Here is a 26,261-nt window from a genome sequence, read left to right on the forward strand (position 1 = left end):
GGATTAAATTTAATTAAAATGTTTAATTAAATAGTTTTTAGAAAAATAGTTTTTCTTTTAAGTAAATAGAGTTTTTAATTCAAAATATTTTTATTTAGAGGATAGTAAAATAGTTTAGGATATTAATAAGAATTTTAATATGATTAATTTTCTTATTAAATTTTTAAAATAGTTTGTCAATAAAAATGTTTATATTAAATAAATTTTATTAAGTTTGGGAAATATCAAATTGGATTTGATTTAATATTTATAATTGTTGAAAATTTTATTTTAAAAATTACATATAAAACCTACAATTAAAATTGAAGCATGCAATATATTAATTTATACATATTAATCTTTTATCATGCATAATGGATTGTTAAAGGCATTAAAGACCAATGTGATTGTGTTTTTATAGTTGAATGCTGTAATATTAAATAGTACATTTGTGTCCTGTCTTTTCTCTTTTTTTTTAATTGCTTTATATATATATATATATATATAATTTCATCCATGGGTTAATTTCTTATCAAATTTAATCTTTAATCTTTTTATTGTTGTTTTTTTTTTGTTTGACAAGTTTTTTAAATTAATATATTTTTTAGGGATTTCATCATTAAAAATTAAATTGGTTAAAATTAAATTGGTTAGGGATTAATCTTTTTTATTGGACCCGGATCAAAGATTTCACAGGTCATGAGTTTTAGAGATTAGACCAGGTTTTATCCCCTTTTAATTGATTTGTTTCAATTTTATCATTTACCATTTGATTTTTCAGAAATTCATCTTCAAGTTTTTTTTTCTTTTCTTTCTATTGGGTTATCCAAATTTTTTTAAATCAATTTTTTTTTTAGCTTTCTTCCTTCAACATTGGGTTGTTTAGTAATTATGCTTCATGATTTTATTTAATTTACTTCATACACGGTTACCTTGGTATCATAATTGGGTTTGAGATTTTGTATCTTGATCTTGGTGGGCTTAAATTGATTTTTTTTAATTATATTTTTTTCTTATTTTTCATCATTCAATATTTTATTTGTTTAAAATTGAGTTTAAGATTTTTTCTTTTTCTTTTTCTTTTTGTAAAGTTACGACGTTCTCATTTTATTTACTAGGAACTACTCTTTAGACATTTTTTTCATTTGTTTTCTACGAGATCATCTCAATCTTATATTTATGATCGCAAAGTTTGAGAGTTCTCTCATTTTAACCATTGTTTTTTTTATTGTTTTTTTTTTAATTTTACCTTTTAGTATTAGGTTGTTTAATAACCCAAATGGGTTCAGGTAGAGTTCTTTTTATTTTTTTCTTTGTTAATTATTTTTTTATTTTGTATTTATATTAGTTAAATTACTAATTAAACCAATAATTTGAATTTTGATTATTTTTCTTACATTCCTGTTTTACATGGAAAAAAATTCAACAACAACATCATACCGCGTGCCACAAATAACGTAGAAAAGGGGAAAGATTTCAAATGACGTTAGTCCCGTCCAAAAATCACAGCTGCTTGTATTTCGAAGAAACTGTGGCATCCCGTCTGAGAACAGTCAGCGTTTGCACTGTTACAACTAAACCTACTTGGATTAGAACAAGCTCAACATTTAAAACCTTACAACGGAAAAAAACCCCCCCCTAAAAGTAGATGCTTATGAGTTAATGAAGAACACTGTTGATCGATAATTAGCCCAATTTATCGCGATAAAATAAGAGGAATTTCGCAATACATGAAGGGAAAAAAGTAGAGTAATTAATTACACTAGCATTGATGTGATGGCAGTCTGGCCATATTTGTACGGAATGCGATTTGTCCACACAAAAAACCTGATTTTATATTACCTTAAATTTCGAGAAAGTAATTACCAGAAAAAATCTCATCTTCTTGTTTTCATTTTTAGATATTATTTTAGATATTATTTTTTAAAGTAATTTTTATTTAAAAATATATTAAAATAATATTTTTTTTTATTTTTAAAATTTGTTTTTAATAACAGTATATTAAAACAATAAAAAAATATTATAAAAATTAATTTAGAGATAAAAAACTAAATTTTTTTAAAAAACATAACTTTAGACTTCAAATTATTATATTATTGATAAAAAAATTATTTATTAAGCACTTAGAAACAAATCCAAGAGAAATTATCCAGGGTTTATACTCTAATTTTTTTAAAGGGAAATTGGGACAAAAAGGAATAGGATGGAGGGTTTTTTTTTTTTTTTTTTTAAGAAAAATCGATCTTTCTGTAAACATTTATAATTTAGTTTTATTTTGCCTCGTACAAGGATTATTTTATTTTAAAAGTAAATGCCACAAACCACAGATAAGAAAATGAGGATCCCTGTTTCGCTATAAAAGGGAAGACAACCTTTCCTTTCTTGAACACACAACACCCAAAGTTTTCCTTTTCCTTCTCTCTCTCTCTCTCCGGTGTTTGTTTTACTTTCGGTAACAGGAAGCTTTTGATTCCTCTGATCAGACCTAACTCAAGCCAGCTCCCAATAAGGTAAACAAGGGAAAGCTCATCAATTCATATCTCCTACTTCAGTTCTTTTGCATGTTCACGAGCCAAGATTGGCGTTTTCTTGGGGTGTTTTCTGCTTGGATCTGAACTGGGTCTTTCTAGCTAGGGTTTCTGCTAAATTTTTGTCTTAAATTAACAGAACCCCACTTTTCTGAGCTCCGTCTCCATGTCATTTCATGTGTCTGTTCTTTTTTGTACGGACAATGTAAACGTTGTGTGTTTTTTCTTTTTAAGGGAAAGTATAATGGCTAGAGAGAAGATCAAGATCAAGAAGATTGACAACGTGACTGCAAGACAAGTAACCTTCTCCAAGAGGAGGCGAGGGCTTTTCAAGAAAGCTGAAGAGCTTTCTGTTCTTTGTGATGCTGAGGTTGCTGTCATCATCTTCTCTGCTACCGGCAAGCTCTTTGAGTATTCCAGCTCCAGGTACTGCAGTTTTTTTTTTACCTTTAGTGCTGAAGATCTCTTTTATTCGATTAATGTATATGACTTCTCCTCGCGGACTCTCTATCCCTTATTTACTGTGTCTGTCTATATGCTGATGTGAGTATAATTATCAGTGAGTACTGTGTGTGTGTGAGTGAGTGAGTGAGTGAGAGAGAGATCACAGAGATAGAGGCATGGAGTTTTAGATTTCTACTCTTGTTTTAGGACTGTATGATCTTAGTGGAATATTTGTTAAAATTACAATCATGTCAATTTCCTATGGGTTTGAAGCCTCGTATCCAAACATAAATTTATATCCATGTACTTAATTTTATGGACTTTTAAAAGTCCAATAATTAGATAGAGGAAGAATCCAGATCCCTTGCAGTAAGTTTCATATAGTTTCTTATATCACTGATAATTAGGTAAGCTTACCTCCTTCAACGATTAAGCACATCCAACTTTTCATGTTTTAACCCAAATTCTATACTTCACTGCTCTTTGGAAAAGAGAGAGAGAGAAAGAAGAGAGAAGCACTTCATTTTTGGGATATTCTTTTCTTCTACATGAAATCCTCTTTCCTAAGTTGGGTTTTTGCTCTTTTCAGGATTTAGTTTCATTGTTGTAATCTAGCTGGGTTTATGTTCAAAGGTCTGGGTCGTTTTAGTAATTTATTGTCCTGCCTTATTCTTGTTTCGGAGGTGTGTAGCATGATGAAAAGGTTCTAAACTATTTAACTCCAAGTCTCTAATCTTGTTTTCTTAAAGATTTAACAACTGCATATGATAAGCTGATAAGCTAAAAAATCATGAACAACAAACAATTATTATTATTATTTGGGGTTGTTGAATGTGATCTGTGGTTAGCATGGGAGTTAATATTGTTTCCTTTTCAGACTAAAATATATATAGCTGAACTGATCCTCAACATATCTTGTAGTAGTTCCCTTTGAATTATGTCAGTATAAGTTTCAAACAACATTTAAGTGCTTCTATATGATATGCTAATTAAGTGACAACCACGGATGCATAGGACTAAAAAGTTACCTCGGTTTTTTTGGAAATGTGAAGATAGTTAATTTGGTAACATAGCTAGGCTTCGAGAATTTCGGAGGAAGATATTTTGTAGGGATTGGTTCCAAGCGAGATAATGGCTGGGGAGCTGTTACCATAAAATATTGATGATCTACAAGGTCTCTGACTGTGATTACTGATGATTACAAGGGCCTTCAGCAGCAGCAGGGCTAACAACGACACTGTGGATTGTACCAAAATGCAAATGCGAATTTCGTTCGAATAGTTGTTGTTTAATCGATCACTTTAATAGAAAACGAGCAGTTTTTATTCCCTTTTTTTTTTTTTGAAAAGTTTTCAGCAGTCATGGAGAGGTTCTTTGAATCTCGGATCACATAAGGAGGGCAAGCCTTACTTCTGTCCTGAATTCTCACTTCAATTACCTGTCTTAAAAAGTGAACTTGAGACTTTCAGGTTGGAAGTCCACAGACTCTTAAATAATATCCTCTTGGAGAGGAATAATAGGTTGGTTCCTGCATTCACGAAGACAACGTTGGAAAGAAATGTTTGAGCATAAGTGCCGGGATTCTTGGATACTTGAGTTGATAAGATCTGAGGAACTGCGTTAGTGGAGTGAAACAAAGATTGTTAAGATTCTCAGTGTGTGTCCAAAGAGTGTTTTATTGTTATTGAAGCAATACGAGCTCATATACAACCTGATTTTGGAAAATACTTATGGCATATCTTGTTTTCATATATGTTTCAAGAATGAAAAATGATTTGCAACCAAACTATTTATACAAAAAATTTTGAGACTCCCTGCAAACTAATTGATATTATGACAGATAATTGAAAATAGTTAAGCGATTGGTCTTTGCAAAAAAAATATCCGTCTTGTATTTTTATATGCATCTTCATCTTGTATGATTTGTTTGTTTGTACAGCATTGTTCCACAATGAAAAAACAGTCTCATATTATACTCTAAACGTAAAACTAAAGGGATTTTCATTTGAGTTTGGTTGGTTATTTTTTCAGTAGTAAAGTTGAGATAGAGTGGACGTACCCCTTTATATTTTTAGACGTATTTGTATTTTTAGTTATTTTTATTAAGTTTAGAAAAATAATTTTTCTTTATGGAGCTTTTATTTTTTCATATTTAGTTTAGAAAATCAAATGCTAAGCTTGATCATTTTACTTTTTTTTATTTAGTTTAGGAATCTTTATAACTCCTCCATAATTATTTATTAGAATTTTTTCTTTTCAAGTTAGATTTGAGAATAATATAAATAAGGTTGCTTGTCTTGGATTGCAAGAGAGTATTTAGTGATAAAATTTTGAATCAGGGTTTTTATGTGGTGACCCTATTCGACATTATTTTGTGTTTCTTGTGTTCCCTTTTGTGTTGGTATATACGAGTCCAATAATTTCTGATGGTTAGTTAGTGTGTTGTTGAATAATCATAGCTAGAAAAGATTTCCAAACAGGACGTGTAGGGGATTGGGAGGTTCCCCTTGGAAAACAGACATTTAGGAACTAGTGATAGAGAAATGTAGAGACATGTTACAAAATTATATCTTTAGTTGGTGGCGATGATCATTGATCTATGGTTAGCTTTGAAAACCTGTTTCAGTGGCAAGAGTATAGGTGGCAACCTCTTGATTGGTATTATCAAGCTAAGATTTTTTATGATTCTAGTTTTTTTGTGGGCTAGAATTAATCACCAATTTGTATTAGTTATTTTGATGATGATTATGATGTTAATTGTGACATAAACAAAGATAGTAATGGAAGCAATAATGTCAATAATGGTTTCCTCAGTATCAAGCTAGAGGTTGAGTAAGAGAGAATATGGAAGGTCTTCAACAAAATAAAGTTATTGATTTATTTATATTTGATTTCGAGATTTAACATCAAAAGACTAAATTGAAACCTAGAACTATAATGCGCTTGAAACAAAGAAAGAAGGGATTGGAGAGCCTTGATTGGACATCAGTGACATTGAGGCAATAATAATTTGATTTTGAGAATGAATTCTTTTCAACTCAGAAAACTGATGCAGGAGGATTAGTAAAAGAGATTTATGTTCTTAGTTATCTTTATTCTTACTTAATTTAGGAAAATATTTTTCCTTTTGCGGTGTTTTTATTTTTTCTATCAAGTCTAGGAAATCAAATATTGTGCTTCATAATTTTATTTTCTCTTTAGTGTAGGAATCCTTGTAATAATTTCATAAATATTCATTAGAATTTTTATTTTCTTTTCAAGATAAATTGAGGATTAAAATAAATAAGGTTGTTTAACTTGTATTTTAGGAGACTAATCGAAAATAAAATATTTAGCAATAAAATTTTGAATTGGGATTTTTGTATGGTAACTCTATATATTTAATAGAAATTCATGTTGTGTTGTCATATGTTTCTGCAAAGATAAAAATTTATTTTAAAATTATTTCAAAGATAAATTAAATTTATTTATTGGTTTGTATCAAAAACCAATGAAATAAGTGGATTTTGGGAGGTTGTCCTAATTTTTCGTGGCCGTCCAGTAACCGTTAAGTAAGAAATTGGGGACTGCCTCTCCTTCTCTCGTTTTTTCCCTACTTAATGATGCCCTGTCGTACTGGGGTTAGGAGTGTGCTTGACTTGCTGCTCAGGCACGTGGAACATAGCTTGCCCCTTCTTTTCTTTTTGTCTTGTCATTTTCGTTCTCTCAAATTCATTACAAAAAGAAGCAAAAAAACAGTTTATTTATTTATATTTTATTAAGTAATATTATTAAAAAAATTATGATATAAATGTTTATTTACAAAAATTTGAACCTATATAATTGTTAACAAACTAAAATCAAATCAAATGCATAAATTAAACTATTTTTTTAAAGAAATTGATAACCTTCTTGAACTAGTTTTTCAACAATACTTGAAAATACCATAATCAAAAATAGATTTTTACTTAGTAATAATAAAGATATAATGATATTTGCATTTGACCGTATAATGGTGTGTATTATTTAAAAATTATTGCACTAAAAATATTTGAAAATTATAAAATTCGAACGTCACTATCTTTGATGAATGAAGACAAAATAAATGCATGTGATATGTTCTCGAGGAAAAAAGATTGTCTTCTATAAAATAATGATTATGTCTTTTTAGGCTTGTAAATCACAAACTTTTGGTGAGATAATGGTTACAAATTTATAATTTAAAAATTATTCGACTCCTACAAAGTTGGCGTGGGAGTTCAGAAATATCAACAAAAGAAATTGTGAACACTTATGGCTGGACTCGATAATCTAATAGAGATTGATTCATGTGGAGGTTGCTGACAGGATTGTCGTCTCTGGCCTCCCCAATAAGAACCAACGTCGACTGTCAATTTGTGATTTAGTGAGAAACATCTATTATGGCATCTTCCGAGGTGTTATTGCCGGCGTCAGTTGACTGCCAATTGTCTTAAGAACTTTTTAAGTCGTTGAAATAACAAGGTGCAAGTGTGGTCTTGGTCTCTTTTTTTGTCTCTGCAAGTGGAAATGGAAAGTGATTGCTGTTTTTCTAGGGAAAGAAGAGTTGAAATCACAATGGCCCCATAAATTGGATAGAAGGAAGCTGGTCTATCTTTTCCCATCCGTGAATCATAAATTGGATAGAAGGAAGCTGGTCTATCATAACCCTAGCTTCAAGTAATATATTCAAGTAGAAAAAAAAAACTAGTACAAAATATAGGAACAAGAAAGGCTTTTAACCAAAAAAAATAATATGTTCTTAATAAATTTTAACACCTAACAAAATCATGTCGGGTTGTGGTTTCTTGTTCCTATGGAAAGAGCAATGGAAACAATTCTAATGAGATATTGAGATGAAATCACTGCTTAAATTTCAAGTATTATTACTAACCAAACTATATGAATTTCATGTCATAATGCTAATTGATATAATAAATTGTCAAGCATTTTTCTTCTTGTGCATGAACAATAAAATAATTTTAAGGATTGGATTAATAATAATAAATGACATAAAAATTAGTTCCATATACTTTATATATAGAAAGTTAGTTTGTTTCACCAAAAATATATTCAAATATAGCTTTATCTAGATTAGCTTAAACTTTTAGGTGAAGTTTCGAGTTATAATTTATATTATTTTCTAATTATGATATGATTTATATTATTTTCTAACAAAACGATATATATTTATCTTTTGCTTTTATGTACTAACAATTGTTTAAGCCATAAATAGAACAAGATCAAACAAAGCCTTGGTTGCATTATCGAATGAGGATGCTTAAAAGATCATTATTTTAATGTGGATTAGAAAAAACTTGTAATTATCTATTGATACATATTACTACAATTTATGTTATATATTATTAGAACTTCATTCATCTCGATAAGGGAGTGATGTGATTCACTTGTGAAGAATGTGATATCCCTGCTAGTAAATTTAAATATCAAAATCTTCATAAATATATTATATTAGGAATGAAATTAGGTATGGGATTAAGGGCACCATGCATGACAACCCCAAACTTTGAGAGTTTATTGGTTTTTAATTATATTTTTAAAGTTAAGATTTATTTACTAGAAAATATGTATTTGCATCCTAAAAAACTTATTTACTATCTCTATAGCATTTCATTAGCTAATTTATTTTCAAGTTTATCCCAAGTTTTCTCATACCTCCATTCTTTTAAGTTCTAGCTCCTCACTTGGTTCTCGATAATCACTCCTATCAAATAATTGTAACTAACTCATTTCAAATATGATTTCTTAGTTTGAGGTTGTTTGTTATTCAAATTTAGACTTTATCACTCCTATCAAATAATTGTAACTAACTCATTTCAAATATGATTTCTTAGTTTGAGGTTGTTTGTTATTCAAATTTAGACTTTATCACTCCTATCAAATAATTGTAACTAACTCATTTCAAATATGATTTCTTAGTTTGAGGTTGTTTGTTATTCAAATTTTAACTTTATTACAAATCTAGGATTTCTAGAAGTGTCACCTTGCTGAAAACTAATAAGAAAATTTTTGAAAACAAATACTAAAAGCATTGCTATAATTTCTCTCATTAATATCGGAAAATGATCCCTCTTTTTTGAGGAAAAGTTGTCTTTCGGAAATCTTAGGTAATTTATTTGTGAAATGTTTTTAGTTTATTAAAAAATAAAAAATAATTAACAACGCTTTTATTCATTTAAAACAATTACTTTTTTTATTTCTCTAATTATCTAGAAAAGTGGAAAACATCAAAAACTGTTTTCAAAGTTATTCAATATTATAATAAGGATAGATATATTTTTTTTTTCTTAAAAATTCAGATGTAAGCCAAATAAAACATCTGTTTTTTTTTAATTTTTTTAATAAAGAAGTATTTTGAGAATAAATAAAAATTCCAGAGAGGTAAACTACAAAACTAATTTTTGAATATGAACACGAGTTAGGAATACAAAAAAAAAAGATGTGAGGGAAAAGGAGGGGGAAATAATTTTTTTACTTTTCAAAACAATGGATTTTCGTCCAATTTGAGAGGAAATCAAAGGAAATAAAAAAAAAATGACAGAATCTTGGTCATAATATGCTCTAAAACGTCTTCCTTTTTTTTTTTGCCTGTCAATATATCCAAACAAATAAAAATTTATTTCCATCCCTTCTCTTAAATCAAACAACCAAAGAAAATTTTATTTTATTATTTTCCTTCTCGTAATCAGTTTAGTTTTCTCTTTATCCAAGTACCTTTTAGCTGTCACAAGACTCCAAATAAGGCCAGCATCTTAACGGTTTTGTGTTATAGGATAAAGAAACATTCCCGGACAACGAACACATTAGATCCATCTCTAGAGCGAGAAAGTTCTCACTTATATTTTTTACACGTTAGGAAACTTGGTACCACAGAGTGCAAAGAGCAAAAGCATACAGAACTACCAAATTTTACAAGTTCGGCTAGATCTGCTATGGGCAAAGATGCGAGGAGATTTCTCTGCCTATAGGAAATAGTACTGTGTAGAGATTTTGGAGAAACTCTCAACTCGGTAAACTCAACTTTAAGACGCCCAATGTTCTGACAGCTAGAGAAAACTAGGTACAACACATGAATATAATGCCCCTATCGGTAACGTATCGAAACAGCACAACTGTTGCTTGTGTGAGAAGGTATAGTAGCATTGAAGGCCTTGTTGTCAGATTCTTAAATTATATATTTGTTTAACCAAAAAATAAAATAAAATTATTTGAGTGTTTGAGGCGGATGGCTGAAAGGGAAGGGGGAACTAACACTCTAATTTTGATTGGGATTTATACCCAACGGAAAGGAAGGGACTGGAGGTTTGCATACCCGATCCTTTCTGTAGAAACAAAGTTAAAAAAATAATATTTGTTTTCTCTATGTGAGGCTCATTTTATTTTCATTAATTAAATTCTAATGTGTTAGAGAACAGTGTTTGAAAAAGAAACACAACTTCTGCTGGTTAATGGTTCCTTATTCTATATTTTTTTTAAGCAGCAGTTTTTCCAATTTCCTATTCAATGTTTCATTATGAATCTCAATTAGAAAAATGGGAAGAAAAGAAAATTCCACTATGATAAATACTACTAAAATCCAGTTTCCTCTTTGATGTATCCTTCCATTTCCACCTAAAACAGGTTCCCAGTAGTGTGTGTATATATAATATCATCACCTTGTTAATGTAAACAATGTCCTATTGGATGATTTTCAAAATTTACAAACTAGCTAATCTCAAGGTATTAATACGGTGCTTAAGGAGTTGTGTTTTATTTCTTGACTTTCTAGGTAAATCTTTGGGTCATTACTCATAAAATTGTATTGAATTCATTTGAATGCTCCGGATTGATGGGGATACATGTGTTTCTAATATCATTCAAAAAGAAGACTTAGATTCAGATTCAGCTGGCATGTAAATTGGTTTGAGAATATCCCTTACCATCATAACCAAAAAAAAAAAAAAAACTTGCTAGTCTGAGGTTTTTGTGAATGTGTTCTTGAATATTGATTATTATTCAATCATTCAACTGTACACACACGGACATGAATGAATCCAGTGCAAAGAAATTTGCGTAATCAATCATTCAACTCTTTTCACCACCTTTTGTTACCTCTATAATGCTGCAGAGAACACAAATGTCACATCAAATGATAATATTTAAATTTGAGGATTGGCTATCCAGATTAAAGTACAAACTCGCTATCAAATCTATTATGTTTTATGTCCATCATATTCAATTTGTTGAGGCATAGCTAGCTGGAAAAACAAAATTTAATCCATGACCTAGTATAATTATGTTTTTTAGGACATAATTTTTTTTTATTTGACAAATTTGAACCAGAAAGTTTCAAGTTATTATCTGTTTTAATTGTTACTGCAAGTAATAAGATATATTTCACCATAGAAGATAATATTTCATGGAGCATAGGCCCTGGGGGACTTGCAAAACGTTAAAGGGTCGAAACTCCCACTGATGATCTGCAGCATGTGTGTGATTTTTGCTGAAATCATCTTTCTTTGTTTTGAATTTCAGTTAGCAAGAGAAGAAATATACCAGGTATAACTCGGTTTCTGTGAGTAGAATTAGTGGGATCGATTTTTCAAGTCTAGCTGAATAAGTTTTTTGGACCATTCATAATGCCCCCCCCCCCCCCCCCCCCCCCCATGCCCCACTGTATCAAGGATGCTATCTGGTTTTACAATGGAAGCAGCTATGTATACTCGACCTTATGATCCAGTTGAATTTCAGCTTGGACTTTCTATAATGCTAGGGTTTTTTTTTTCTCTTCTTCTTTCTCATTTTAAATTTTGTGTCTATTTAGATAGCTCTCGACTTGGTGGATAACTTTTAGTCATTAAGATGCTTCGATGAATATCTAATTTATTAAAGAAAAAGAAAAAACAAAAAGCTCGTGTGGCAATGATCTCTATCGTTCATTTTCTCTGTCACAAGCTTTCAATATGATTTACTAACTGTATCATATCTGTGTAGTATGAAGGATGTGCTTGCAAGGTATAATCTGCACTCCAATAACCTCGACAAAATAAATCCGCCGTCTCTTGAGTTGCAGGTAATTCGTTTTACTATAATAATAGTTTTGCATGATGATTATCACCTCGACAGTAAGGAAAATATGTTTTCCTGTTTATTCATTTTGAGTGCATGGTCAAGGTGTTTTTCAAGCTCTGCGGGTTATAACTTCCTTAACCTGCAATTTCATTTTTGGCTATTTTATAGCTAGAAAACAGCAATCACATGCGATTGAGCAAGGAAGTTTCCGAGAAGAGTCATCAGCTAAGGTAAAACCTTTAGTAAGGAACTTGACAAGGTGTTAACTGCTCCATGACTGTAGTTCTAACTTCTAATGGGATGTATCCCTTCAATGGATGGCAGGCGGATGAGAGGTGAAGATCTTCACGGACTAAATATAGAAGAATTGCAGCAATTGGAAAAGGCGCTTGAAGTAGGACTTAGCCGCGTGCTTGAAACCAAGGTTGGTCTCCATTTACTACCTAACATAACCATGTATAGATGCTTATTTTGCAGTAACTTTTTTTTTTTATTATTTTCAGGGAGAACGAATTATGAATGAGATATCTACCCTTGAAAGGAAGGTTAGAATGTTACAGATTTCATGGTATACGAGACCTGCTGGTCATGACTTCGTCAAGATATGTCCTTGCATAAATAGAATTATGCAAGAGTCGTTCTTTGATAAGAAGAAAAAAAAAAGAAATATTCTGTGGAGTCGCCATCAATCATTAGTCTTGTTTTCATATTTCAATCATTGTTAAGATAAGCAAAGTCAATATGTCATCGATTCTTTGATTTCTTGGTTTAATCCAATAATGCAGGGAGTACAGCTTTTGGAAGAGAATAAGCAACTAAAACAGAAGGTAAGAATATGTAGCAAAGTTGCTTATAATTTTGTTTGTCAAGACTTGAATAGTGAGATAAAGCGAGATTGAATTTGAAAGCAGATCGCAACCATTTACAAGGGAAAAGGACCCGCCCTTGTCGATTTAGACACAGCAGTTCAGGAAGAAGGGATGTCATCGGAGTCTACAACCAATGTTTGCAGCTGCAGCAGTGGCCCTCCTGTGGAGGATGATAGCTCCGATACCTCTCTCAAATTAGGGTGAGCTTAATTATCTATAATATATTGATTAAATTGCATGCAATTGTCTTCTCCGTATCTCTTCTCATGTACCTTTTCTTCTTTCAGCCATTTAAGGATCCATGGATCATAAAATGAATGATTAAATCACTCATTAGTTCTCTATAACGCTCCATTGGGTGAAACTTTCTTTATATAAATGAGGCAACTATAGATAGTGTGTTATGTGCTCAAAGATTGAGTAATTGCTCAATTGCATCAACTTAAAACTGCTTTCAGGTTGGCCATCTGATGCTGAAAGCTGGAGGAAAATGAACTGATCCAGTAGAATCTTGCGAGGAACAGATCTGCTATCGCTGGAAGATCGACTTATCCCATGAGATACTGGTATTTATATATGTTTGAGTTGATGTGACAATGAAGCTGGATTCGCTTTCTTCACCTGAAGAACTACTGTATCATGCTATTTGTGATGTGTGTATGAAATTTAGAACTGAAAATATGTTCCCGGGACTTCAACATGGTCCTAAATAAATCAACTGTGAATTGATCAAGAACTGAAAGGCAGGAGAACCATTAATTAAGTATTATGACATTCAGACATGACAATGATATAGGGCCAAAAAAATCCTATGAATTATTGCACTCACCCTATGTTCATACGGAAAAACGAATGAAAAAAAAAAAAAAGATTGGGTGATTTTAGATTGTTGTAGTTTGTATTTTTGTGAAAAATAAATTTAAAAAATATTATTTTAATGCATAACTAAATAAAAATATTTTAAAAATCAATTATAATATTAAATACCATCCAAGTGTTTTGTTTTACAAGTTAATAGTGTGATTATTCACATCAATGTATAGTTTTACAGGTTGGTTGTATGGTCTCATGATGAAAGTAATTATTTTATATAATTGCCTCTATGAGTAAGGTACACATTATTATGTACGCAATTCTACTTTATATTGTTCAAGTTCATTTTATGTAGATGCATATTTTTACTCGCAACTACACAGAAAGGAACATTTTCCCATCATTTCATCCTATTTACGTTCTTTTTATATCATCCTTAACTTAAGCATTAAAGGGGGTTTTTTTAATCATGTTTAAGAGATTTATATGCAAGATATCATGAACCATAGCCTAAGCCATTTTTTGTTTTTATTCTTCAAAATCTGTTAAACTACTACAAAAATTCCACAACCCTTCAAGGTTTTCTCTAGCTTTGTCATCAAGTAACCCCAACAGAGTATTGATACAAACGATCATCAATCCCTGATGGACAGCAAAAGGAATTCATTCTTAAATGAAGCACATGATGACCCTATTTAGCCATCCAGTCCACTCGCTTGCTTCCCTCTTCAAGATTACATAAAACACATCACCATTCCTAGACCCGTCCCTACTAATATTGATGGAAAGCGATATTATCCTTTCTATTCACGTACTTGGACGAGAATCTATGGTTGGTTGAAGTCCCTGCATGATTAAATCAAAGGTTTCATAAAAAATAAATTATTTGTAGTACGGTTCAATTTATCTAATCTTACATAACGAGACAAGTAATCCTGGCTACACTAGGTTGGAGACTGACGTTTCACAACGGGTATTTTGGTGCACAAGATGACAGGAATCACGACAATTTTTCAAGGAAAATCTTGATGATAGGGGATTTCAGTGAGACGTTGCATGATTATGATCGAAGCAGTGGTTTTCTTAGGATTAATGAGGTATTGGAGATTGTGTAGTGTTTGTGTTTGCAGAATTGTGATGAAAAGGATGAAGAGAAGATGTTTGAACTGATCACCTCGTGGTTCATCAACATTTATAAAATCATATACCACACTAACTTGCATGGAAATAAAGTAGAGTGAGAAATCATTCGAGGTAATGTTGAGAGAAAAAGAACGTTGACCCGCGGGTCATCTGCTAATCAGGGACATCCTTGACTTGCGTTGTTTTATGGGCTCAGTTTATAACAAGAAGCATGAACGGTAATTGAAATATTTAGGGTCAGACATCTATTGCCTAGCCTTGGGTGCTCTTGCTATATGTATGTGTACAGGGTTATGTCTTTGCCCGGATGCATGACGTCACCCTGTTAGGTTTCGTGGAGACCCTTTACCCATTACAAAGACTAATTGTTTGTGTTCTAGCTGGGTCAATTGACATTCTTGAAAGTTGTGTAACTCAGTTGGATCCAGTTAAGCATAGGATCATGTAACATGCCCGAGGCAAAAGAACATTGGTTTGTATTTGAGCTTCCGAGTTTTTGGACTCGTTATCTAACCTATTAGTTTTTAGACTCGAGCGGAATCTTATGTTCAATATCTCAACCTTGATATTTCAAGTATAAATCTTGGATTCATAAATAAAATAAAAGGTTTCATGCTATAGTTTCTAAATTATGGTTTTCAAGACAATTTTTAAAACTATACTGAACAAGTTTTTCAAAAGTAAAAACTAAAAACAAAGCGAGAAGCATTGATTTGCTAAACATATTCTACTAAAGTCTAAAGCAGATCGTTTGTGTTTGGTGCCGAGTGCTCATGAAATTTTGAATTATTATTTTTATTTTAAATTAATTTTTTTATATTTTTATATTGTTTTGATATATATTAATTTTAAAAATAAATTTTAAAAAATTATATATATTTTTTTAAAAACACTTTGATAATCAAAATTTATTACCTTTGAAAACACCTTATTATTAGCTGAACCATCGTGTCATCATCGATTCTATGACCTGCGTCATCCTAGTTTTTTTTCCGGCCAGCCAGTTATAAAAGACAACAAACAATTTTTGGACATATAATTTGAATATTTGCAACATTAAACCATTTGTACAATCAAAGACTTTTAAAAATAAAAAAAAAACACTAGGCTTGTGGCTCAGTAGCATAAGCAAGGTTTCTTGCCTCTATCATTTGGGTTCGAGTCTCAGCGTGCACGCTTATCATCCTTGTGGTATCTTATCTGTCTACTGGGCTTGCAAGGTGTTCATTAAGTTCGGGGATTAGTTATGATGCGCGTAAGCTGGTTCAAACACCCCGGGTTACCAAAATAAAATTACTTGAAAAATAAAATAAAATTTAGGAATCGAACTGAACTGTATGCAGAAGAGCGAGCATTCCCCCCTTCTTTTCTTCTTTCTTCTTCTGACCAGTGTGTGCCAAATTATTTATTACTTCTTTATTACTTTTCAACAGAAAATCATTTTTTCACTTACCTAACACAACTCTCAAACAACACGCGCTATCAATAGCGTGGACCCCTTTGCCATCAGGATCCAGACATCAGATCCCAAAAAAAACAGAGCTCCCACGATCAACGCGTGCCTTTCATCCGCTGAATTGGAGCGTGAACTGCCAATCCAAATTCTAACAAATGACCTTTTATATTTTCTCCCAGCAAGTCGGTTGACGTTTCCCTTTAATTGGCTTTGCAAAATTTAGGTCTCTCTTTGTTACAATAAATTAAAAATCCGTAATAACGCCTCATAAGCGACTGGGTCTCGGAAAAATCTCTCTGATTAGCTGACTCCGGTATTGACTCACTCGCTATTGATAGCGATCTCTCCCGGCAGCGACGATGAAGAACGGACTCGAAGTCTTCGATTTCAAAGAAGAAAACGAGATAGCTGAATTAGCAGCTGGTAAAGTCTTAGGCAAGTTCAAAAACCCTAGTCTCGACAATCCCTTCATTTCCGAGTACCAGTTTCTCGAATGCTGTACTTGCAGCCACTTTTTATTTCCTTTTATGGAAAATTATAGTAAAAATCATGTAATTGAAGAAGAAATTAGTTATGCCGTAGTACTAATATTCTAAATTGGGAGTTCGAATTATTTTGATTATTTAGGGATATTTTTCTTTTCTGATTGAAGTAAAAGTAGAATTTGCGCGTGTTTATTGTTTTAGGAGATTAATTTTAGGTTTGATATTACTGATTTTTGTTAACCGTGTGTTCCAGTTGCCCAGGAATGTGATGTTCCTGGAAAGGAATCCGGCAGTTTAGTTTGTGTAGATGCTGATGCTATTGGCTGTGATAATGCTGATACTTGTGTTCAGCCCGGAACTGTTAGAGACGACTTAATCACTGAAGAAGGAAATTCTGGTTCTGATGCTGTTCCCCTACTCACTTCTTTAAGTCATGATCAAGGCTTTTGTTTTCGGGTCGATGATTTTGAGTCGAAAAGGCTTTTCAGTGAAGACGAGAGGATAATTTCATGCCATGAAGCACCTTTGCCTGGGGAAAGCCAATTAAACCGTGGTCATAGAGACTCTCCACCGTCCAGTGTATGTTGGCTTCTCCTATGGCTGACGAGTTATGTTTTCAATCATGAAATTGATTATGAAGTCTTGCTTTGCTTTGTTTGAAAATTCTACAGAGTGAGGCTGATGATGGGCAATTAGATGTTGATGACCACATGGAGGATTGTTCTCCATCAAGCCCCACTCCTGATATTACAGAGGCTAGCGGTATTTTCTCATGATATCATTTACTGGATATTGTGCTATCTGTGGGGGTTTTCTTTTTCTTTCTTTCTTTTCCTTCTCTTCTTTTTCTAACTTACTGTGGTTTTCTGCGTGATTACAGTTATTTTAAATGGCCCCACACCAACCAATTGTTTCAGCTACGCAGAAGTGGTACAAAATTTTCTCTGTCATGAATTAATTAAGTTTATATTGAATCAGGAACGAGACAGGTTTCTATTAAGTTTATCCTGTATTTGATATCCTGTATCATACTTGCTTTAAGGTGTTCGGTGACTTCAGTCACTTAGCAATTGCAGGTTTTCTGATTTTAGTCTGGCTTTCTAGGTTGTTATTCCTGTGTTATTTTCTTGAATTAGCTTATATGTTCTCCAACCTCATACCAAGACTCCTATTTGAGTGTTATTTGTTGCTTGAGTGTCTTGGACACTACAGGCTAATGCGTTTAGCTGCTGAAGGTTAACATTACAAAGCTTTTTCCATGGCAATTCCACCTTTTTGGTATTGCATCCAAGTTTTGTTTCTTCTTCTACTTGTTAAGCTATGCTAATTGCATTTTGTAAAAATGAATAACCAGTTAGTATTGAACCTCAGACATGTGCTTCATGTTTTAAAATCAATCAATCAATCCATTTCATATTTGGTTTGGTGGGGATTTTTTTCCCCACTCATTTTATGTATGCTGTTCAATGAGCAAATGGCTACTGGCTCAGTTTTATACATCTTTTCAGAAAGAATTTTCAAGATTAGTAATTATATGTTTTTTGTGTGATTTGCAGGGGGGGATTAATCTTCTTGTTGATTATGTTGTATACCGGGGTAAACATTGTTCTGGGTGTGTGATGACGTTTTCTTATGGTGGTGTTAAAATAAATGGTGCAACTGCACATGGAGACGAAGGAACCTTTGGCTTTGAAGCGGGAATTGAAGACATTGTTAGTATTGAGTCTCAGAATCTTCAAAGAGTAAGTTTTAGCTACCTTATGGGAATATAACTTGTGCTATTTTAGCATGCCTAATAAGTTGTATTTATTACGTGTTCAGTTTGGAACTGTAACAATTAAGCTCAACATACTTTCAAAGGATGCAGTACAAGCTGATACCACACATGGCATGTCAGGTTAGTAGCCTTGTAGTGGTTTGGTGCTTCATATTTTGTTTTCATGTATTCATGAGCTCAATATTGAGGCAATTCACGTGAGCAGCCAAAAGTATTTTAAAGTTCCCCAGCTAATTGCTATTCTAGCATTTCAGACACAATATATATGAACACAATATTGCAAATTTGTGAAATTGGTGACACATGTACAGTGGATTTGCCTCAATATTGAGTTCATTGATCTGATGAGTTGCAATTTTTTTTTTTGGTATGATTATATCATGCACAACTAAAGTTCCTTGCTCTTAATTTGCTAATTTTATTTGTCGGTGTAGGTGTGGAGGAGTTGGAGGTTGCAGTTGTTGAGCCAAATTGGTCCAGGAAATGGGAAGAGATTTCATCTTTAAACTTGAAGTACTCAGCTCTACTGAGCGTTATACATGAGTAAGTTTGCTGAATTGCTGCCATCTGAAGTTATTTGTTACAATTTAGCTTTCATCTAATTTTCTATGCTTCATGCTTAAATTACACTTGGAGGCTTGTGCCAATGCCTCCAATGAAGGTACTATTTTACCCATTAAATAACTTCTTTTGCTTTCCATGTAGTGCCAGTTTATACTGGCTAAAAACTTGCTTGTTGCTTGGCCACAACTTTTGAGTACTTATCCATCCTGTTGATATACTAAAAATTACTTAGCTCAAGGATAGAAAGATTTGTGTTTGCTAAATGTTGAGGAAGGCTGGCTTGGCAGTCTCTTCTCTCTCTCCGTGTTTTTTTTTTTTGGTGAATTTTTATTGCTGCCCTGTTATTATATCATTTTACTTTTCTTGCCTTTTCTTTTCTCCATTTGCTTGCAGTATGGATAGTGCAATGGATGGAGGAGTGGACTTACTTCAACAGAGGCGTTATTTCCCGAGGTGAGTAATAGCCCCCTTAGTGTTGGGCAATGAAATGTATTTCTTGGTTCTCTTGCCACCCTGCTTCAATTCATCTGTTGGTTCCAGATTCCTTTGTGGTTTCATGTCTCTATATTCTCCACTTTACTTATGGATCAAACTGCATTAAAATTATGCAAATTCAATCAATTACATCCTGGGGCTGTTTTTATTGTTTATAAAGGTAAATTAGGTATCATAGTTCTTGATCTTTCCTACCATCTTAAGATTCAGTCAAAACAAATTCATCTTTGGTTGTGTGGGATAGATTTTCTATCTATTGCTGATGAACATATTAGTGTTAATCATTAAAGCAGTAGGTGAGTGGCCCTTGGGCTCAAGTGTTCTTTCTTCCTTTCTTCCACCATGTAAACATTTATTATTGTCCCAGAAGATTTACATGCAAGCTCCCCCCTTAACCTCCAAATGAAGTGTGCTTTGAGATATATGTTAATATGAAAACTGTATAAGAAAAATTTGACAGAATTTTCCATCTGAGTTTCATCCGCTTTGCAGAATGTGCTTTTAGATGAAGGTTCTGGACTTCTATAATTTTGAAACCGATAATATTAGTTTTTATTCGTGTGCTTGTGCGCTGTGTGCATATTCCTTGATTTCTAATCCTCAGAGAAGATATTCTTTGTCTCCTTTGCACCAGTGGGATATGTAAATCTTTTGCTGTTAGTACAAACACATATGCTGTAGTTGTTATAGTAAGTTACTGAATAATCTTGGCACTTTCACAGTTTTGATGTGGAGTTTGAAGATGTTATCTATCCAAAAGGGGATTCAGATGCAGTTTCCATTAGCAAGAGAGATGTTGATCTATTACAACCAGAGACTTTCATCAATGATACAATTATTGACTTTTACATTAAGTAAGTCTATGTTATGCAACGTTTTCATTTAGTTGCAACCAATCCATTTCTAGTCCTTAGGATGTTAAGGTTGTGTCACATAACTTGTTTCTGGTGAGATAATTTTGAAAAGAACTGAGGATCGAGTTTTTACGTGCTTTTTTTAATTTATATATGCAACTCCATTACTATTTCATACTCCTACATCTGTTAGAATTTGCTATGGTTTTACAGTAATGTGCTTTTTTTATGAAAAAAAAAATATGATTGGGTCGCAGGTATTTGAAGAATCAGATTCCTCCTGAGGAAAAGCACAGATACCATTTTTTCAATAGTTTTTTCTTTAGGAAGCTTGCTGATCTAGACAAAGATCCATCCAGTGTGAAAGATGGCAGAGCTGCTTTTTTACGCGTTCATAAATGGACCAGAAAAGTGGATATATTTGGAAAAGATTACATTTTCATCCCTGTAAATTTCAAGTAAGAAAATAGTTAAAATAACACCTTTCTTTTACAATGTGATTTTATTCCTTTGCTAGTGTAATTTGTATGCATGTTTTAATTACAGTCTTCACTGGAGTTTATTAGTCATATGCCATCCTGGTGAAGTAGCTGGTGTGAAAGGTGAGTTCTTGGTGGAATGCATGATGTTGAGTGGTGATCAGCCTTGTGTTTATATGTTTGCATCAAATTTCAGATGAAGATACATCAAAATCTGTCATAGTACCATGTATTTTGCACTTGGATTCTATCAAAGGAACTCATGCAGGTCTCAAAAATCTAGTTCAAAGGTATTACCTTTTATACTTGTTTGTACCTTTTTGTTTGTCAACATATCTGTGCATGCATATTTCTGGACACACTAATGGGAAATGAAGAGGAACAACAATGGGAATTAGTATTTGATTATTTTGGAATTTCAATATAGTATGACTGCTAAAAAAATAGAGTAATCATACTATATTGAAACTCCTAACAATCAAATAGTGATTCCCATTGTTGTCCATCTTCACCCCCCATCACACTGAAGGTGACATGTCGCTTCAATTTGTCAATTTGCCTGTCACACATGGATAAACCATCATGTTTCCATGTTGATTATTTTTTCAACTGTCATCTTGCTCATGTATAACAATGCAAGTTTTATGGCACACACATCTCTCTCTCCCATTCGTTCTTTTTTATCCTTTTCCTTGAAAACCTTCATTTTATTGTATAATTTTCTGAAAGCAACCCCTTGTTATTTATATGTCACTTTCATTCACTGAAATGACAGTTATTTATGGGAAGAGTGGAAAGTGAGGCAGAAGGACACATCAGAAGACATGTCTTCAAAATTCTTGAATTTGCGGTTTGTCCCTCTTGAGGTATTTGCCTAGTCTTGGTTAATAAATTTAACTACTTCAGAGTGTATTACTGCAGAACAGTTCCAATAGAAGCTATCTTTTGTTATCTGGGCATATAGAGAAGGAAAAATGTGAAGGGAGTTTCAGGTCCTCTTTGCACATACATTATGGATCATGATCTCCCTTTAGTATGAATAGCTAAATCAGATGACCAACACTTTAAGCTTATGGAACTGTTTGTGTTATCTTAAATGGGATATGATATCTAGTAAATAGAGGAAAGTATTTTCATGGATTAAGTTTCATTCAGTTGAAGTTCTTTTCTAGCATTATATAAGGTGGCTTTTTTATGTTTAGAATCCACAATTCATATATAAATGAAAATATCATTATGTGCAAATATAATCTGACTGCAACATGTTTTGGGATTTGTTTGCTTGCTCCTCATTTTCAAGTAAATCAGATCTCGTTGAAAGTTGTTGCCTAACGATATATTATTACTATGATGCTTAAAAATTCATGAAGAAAAGGCAATTTTGTATTGCTTTTTGTGATAAGATAGTGTGTATTTGTGCAGTAATTTGCCGCATTGTTATGTTATAAGCTTCGGCCTGTATGTTTTTGTCTGATGCATGGTTTTATGATCTGTTTGGGGTTTGTGTACTGTGATTGTTCTTACATTTTGTTCATGTGTCTTATCAGCTGCCACAGCAAGAAAATTCATTTGATTGTGGCTTGTTCCTGCTTCACTATCTGGAACTGTTTTTGGTAGAGGCCCCTGTGAATTTTAGCCCATTCAGAATAAACGAGTTCAATAAGTTTGTAAGTTCACCCCATCAGATGTTTCTCTGAAAGATATTGCATTTCTATTTTTCCAAAGCCAAGGGTCTGAACATGGTAGAAAGTTGCATTTTGAATTCTGCAAGATAGTGAACAGAAATCATGGCAATACATGGGAGTGAATCCTGGCAATACATGGGAGTTATATTGCCCCTAATCCTTGAACTATGTTGATAATTAACCCTTTTTTTTGTTAATTTATGTAGCAAAGCACCCTGAAGGCCTGAACATTTTTATTTTAGACACAGACTGTTTTACTTGAATATTGATACTGTAATTGATTATTTGTTTGTTCAGCCTTTCATATGTTTAGTCGTACACAGTTACTCTACTTTTCTTGATTTTTCCTTGAATGAACAGCTTAATGGGGACTGGTTTCCTCCTGCTGAAGCTTCTCTCAAGCGTACTCTTATCCAGAGGCTAATTTCGGAGCTTCTTCAAAATCGTTCTCGGGAAGTTTCTTCTGGTGGTTGCAGCAATGAACCTCAGTCTGATTTTTCAGAAATGAATGGGAAAGAATCTGGATTGGGGCTTGTTTCAGAGAGATGCACACCTGCTGGAGCTTGTCATGTTAATTTATCAAGTTCTGATCCTGGCCAGGGCATTGAAATTACTCTATTGGAAGCATCTTCTGTGAGGAATTCTCATTGTGTTGATGATTCTGGCTTAGTTCTCAGGGAATTTTTTGAGCCAGGAGTTGCTGCTGGATCATTACTTACACACTGTCCATCCTTTGACCAGTCATCGTCTTATTACCACCTTAATGATACTATGTCACAGATAGAGGTATTGACCTTATCTATTATTCTAGCTAAATGGTTTCGTAGGCATGCAATTTACAGTGCTTTCTTTTTGTTAGTTGAAACTTGAAAGTGGTAAAAGAGGTCCGCCAACGGTCTCTTTTGAATTTTTATGCTTGACACTTTTTTTGGTTTTGCAGCAGGATGATACAGAAACTGGCGAGCAGTTTGTGTATTTCTCTTCTGGAGAGGCTGTTTTTCAGCAAATTGCAGGAATACCTCCTCAGGATGGTTCTATATCATGTTCTTTTAGAGGCTTTGGGGCTGATGATTCCTGGAATCCAGGGATTTCTTTGCAAGCAGATGACAATGGTTCATCTTCAGAAACATCAGACTGTGCCTCTGATGATTCAGATGTAGGAATCATTGAAAATTGTCCAGTTAAGGAAGATGTAGGTCTATGTCAGAAAGAGAAATCTGATCAACAAACATCTTCTTTGATGGAAAACATAGAGTGTTTGACAACAAGCCTTGCTGCTGCCTCTAGTGAGATGCTTGAGAATCCTGCCTTTGGAGATATACAAAACCTTGAAGGTAGTGAGGACACTCACAGGATTGACGATGGCAATGAGAATGTCAGTCTCGCCTCTTGTCAGGGAAATTTCTCAGCACCGCTGCAAGAGGACAACAACTTGGTAGAGAATGTGGCAGAGGTCACTCAGGATGATATGCAAACAATTGAAGGTATACATAACCTTGAAGGTATTGATGACACTGACAGGATTGGTCATGGCAATGAGAACAACAACTTGGTAGAGAATGTGGCAGAGGTCACTCAGGATGATATGCAAACAATTGAAGGTATACATAACCTTGAAGGTATTGATGACACTGACAGGATTGGTCATGGCAATGAGAACAACAACTTGGTAGAGAATGTGGCAGAGGTCACTCAGGATGATATGCAAACAATTGAAGGTATACATAACCTTGAAGGTATTGATGACACTGACAGGATTGGTCATGGCAATGAGAACGGTAACCTTGCCTCGTGTCAGGAAAATTTATCTGCATCATTGCAAGAAGACCATGCTTTGTTAGGGAATGGATTACATCAAGATTTGCAAAAGACGGAGGCCACAGAGAATGATATGCAAATGTTTGGTGATCATGTGATATTAGTAGAATCAGATGAACAGCAAGCTGCAAAGAGGCCCAGGCTTTTCCCTCCGCATGAAGTTGATGGAGAAATCACCAGAAGCCTGTCAAAGGATCTGAATTTGTAATTTAGACTGGAGATGGGAATTTCCCACTTATTTTGTTTACATATAATTGTTTCCCGGGATCTCACTAGATGTTGATGAATCAATCTGTGAATAGCGTGTCACGTCTCTGTATTGACAATAACTGGTGGACGGCTGTAGGAAAATTGTTTAGGTGCAGTTGCTGTCATGGTGATTAGTGATTGGTTGAAGTTCTATATTGAGGCCTGCCAAGCAAATATATAATCGAGCATATCTATATTTGCCGGCATTTGATTTGTTCTGCAATTTGTCTGGTATGCGTGGAATATTTGATTACTTAATTGCTTTGTCGTTTCGTTTCACTTCGCTCATAGAGCAAGTTTAAACCATATACAACTGGAAACTCTCTATGGAAAAGGGCTGCTTTTGTTACTAATTCTTGTAGCTTACGTGTTCTTGTAGCTTACCAGCAAGAGCAGTGATTGCATCGGAGGCATTTAGTTGCAGCAGGTTGCATCGGCAATGCTCAAAGCTTGAGGATTGAGGTCGCTGTTATCATGTCTCAAAAGTAATGCAGATCTCCACTCGAATGGGCCTAGCTAAATTAAGTAAATGGGCCGGATCGCATTAGGTTCAATGAAATGAGAACATATATATATATTCCTTATGTAAATAAATACATAGGTGTCTTGATTAAAAAACAATAGGGTTTCCTTTCCACGTTACCAGTCGTGTTTGAACCTAAATGTAGATTTTGAAAAACAAATTCCTCAGGATAATATGCTTTTAGTTGTTCTATGAGGGGAAAAAAACAAATCTTGATTAAACCCATGTTTGTAAAACGGATATAATCTGCTAAATGCCACCATAGAAATAATAATTCATTGTTTTTAACAATGGAGTCATATTCTTACATGGTATGTAAGCTCTCCATAACATTATAATTATAATTATAAGAAAAACTAAAAGGGGAATGTTGTTTTTCTATTCGTTTCACTTCATTGTAGCGCAGATTCAAGTGCAATGTAGATTGTTTCAGTGTATGGTTCCTTTTTTTTTTTTTCTTGAGCAAATATCCATTTCAATCACTTAACTTCTTTTTAATTTTATCATTTTATAGTATGTTCACATGGTTTTAAGTGAAATAATTCATTTTGGTTAACGTGTTTTTTCATATTCGTAGTATCAAAAAAATATCTTACTATTAAATTAATACTTGATTTTGATAAATAAAATTTGATTTTATCAATTAAAAAATTAAAAAGAAAAGGACCAAATTTAACAAAGAAACAAAAAAGTAACCTTTTTTTCATTTTTACTGTTCATTTGTTCATTTATGCAGAAAAGTATAGTTTACTTTCTAAAATATTATTTTTTTATTTTGGCCCTTGATTTTTAAGATTTCACATTTCATACTTGCCCAAGCTCATTCGTGTTTGTCCTTGTTTTAGATATTTTTTTTCTTTTTTCTTTTTATTTTTTATTAAAAAAATTCTCTTCAAATCAGTTTATTACAATAATATACAAGTTATTATTTAAATATGCAATTGTTTTTAAGAAGATCGGTTTTTTATAAGATGATATTATTGATTTTTATGAATAATTATGTGTTAGCCTAATATGTCAAAATTTTAAAA

The 26,261-nt window shown here is 33.0% G+C and overlaps 2 protein-coding genes across 4 annotated transcripts; both read left to right on the forward strand.

Annotated features, from left to right (window-relative positions):
• Window positions 1–2,320: 2,320 nt before the first annotated feature.
• On the forward strand, window positions 2,321–13,671 carry LOC7461823 (MADS-box protein JOINTLESS). The gene is made up of 9 exons (XM_024596256.2): window positions 2,321–2,489; window positions 2,742–2,933; window positions 11,943–12,021; window positions 12,189–12,250; window positions 12,345–12,444; window positions 12,524–12,565; window positions 12,806–12,847; window positions 12,932–13,089; window positions 13,348–13,671. Exons 2-9 carry the CDS (start codon window positions 2,752–2,754, stop codon window positions 13,358–13,360), a joined length of 678 nt encoding a protein of 225 aa, XP_024452024.1. The 5' UTR covers window positions 2,321–2,489; window positions 2,742–2,751; the 3' UTR covers window positions 13,361–13,671.
• A 2,809-nt stretch (window positions 13,672–16,480) lies between these two features.
• On the forward strand, window positions 16,481–24,913 carry LOC7467199 (probable ubiquitin-like-specific protease 2B). 3 transcript variants are annotated; one of them, XM_052450533.1, is made up of 17 exons: window positions 16,482–16,736; window positions 17,040–17,365; window positions 17,458–17,548; window positions 17,667–17,716; window positions 18,343–18,528; window positions 18,608–18,683; window positions 18,998–19,106; window positions 19,521–19,580; window positions 20,345–20,476; window positions 20,734–20,934; window positions 21,023–21,078; window positions 21,152–21,245; window positions 21,731–21,821; window positions 22,503–22,622; window positions 23,001–23,426; window positions 23,581–24,093; window positions 24,328–24,913. In XM_052450533.1, exons 1-17 carry the CDS (start codon window positions 16,661–16,663, stop codon window positions 24,664–24,666), a joined length of 2,946 nt encoding a protein of 981 aa, XP_052306493.1. In that variant the 5' UTR covers window positions 16,482–16,660; the 3' UTR covers window positions 24,667–24,913. The 3 variants fall into 3 exon arrangements, with proteins under 3 accessions (XP_024452018.2, XP_052306493.1, XP_024452017.2); XM_024596250.2 differs by having other exon boundaries at window positions 16,481–16,736; window positions 23,584–24,913; XM_024596249.2 differs by having other exon boundaries at window positions 16,483–16,736; window positions 23,581–24,913.
• The last annotated feature ends 1,348 nt before the right edge of the window (window positions 24,914–26,261 follow it).

This window comes from Populus trichocarpa, chromosome 2 (genome assembly GCF_000002775.5).
Source record: "Populus trichocarpa isolate Nisqually-1 chromosome 2, P.trichocarpa_v4.1, whole genome shotgun sequence".
NCBI lineage: Eukaryota > Viridiplantae > Streptophyta > Magnoliopsida > Malpighiales > Salicaceae > Populus > Populus trichocarpa.

Bases quoted from the DNA above. Each gene is read 5' to 3' on its own strand.
- LOC7461823 (XM_024596256.2), top strand. From the start codon at position 2,752: ATGGCTAGAGAGAAGATCAAGATCAAGAAGATTGACAACGTGACTGCA. The intron at 12,251-12,344 runs GTAAAACCTTTA...AATGGATGGCAG, and splicing joins GAGAAGAGTCATCAGCTAAG to GCGGATGAGAGGTGAAGATC. The intron at 12,848-12,931 runs GTAAGAATATGT...ATTTGAAAGCAG, and splicing joins ATAAGCAACTAAAACAGAAG to ATCGCAACCATTTACAAGGG.
- LOC7467199 (XM_024596249.2), top strand. From the start codon at position 16,661: ATGAAGAACGGACTCGAAGTCTTCGATTTCAAAGAAGAAAACGAGATA. The intron at 19,107-19,520 runs GTAAGTTTGCTG...ATTTGCTTGCAG, and splicing joins CTACTGAGCGTTATACATGA to TATGGATAGTGCAATGGATG. The intron at 20,477-20,733 runs GTAAGTCTATGT...ATTGGGTCGCAG, and splicing joins ATTATTGACTTTTACATTAA to GTATTTGAAGAATCAGATTC.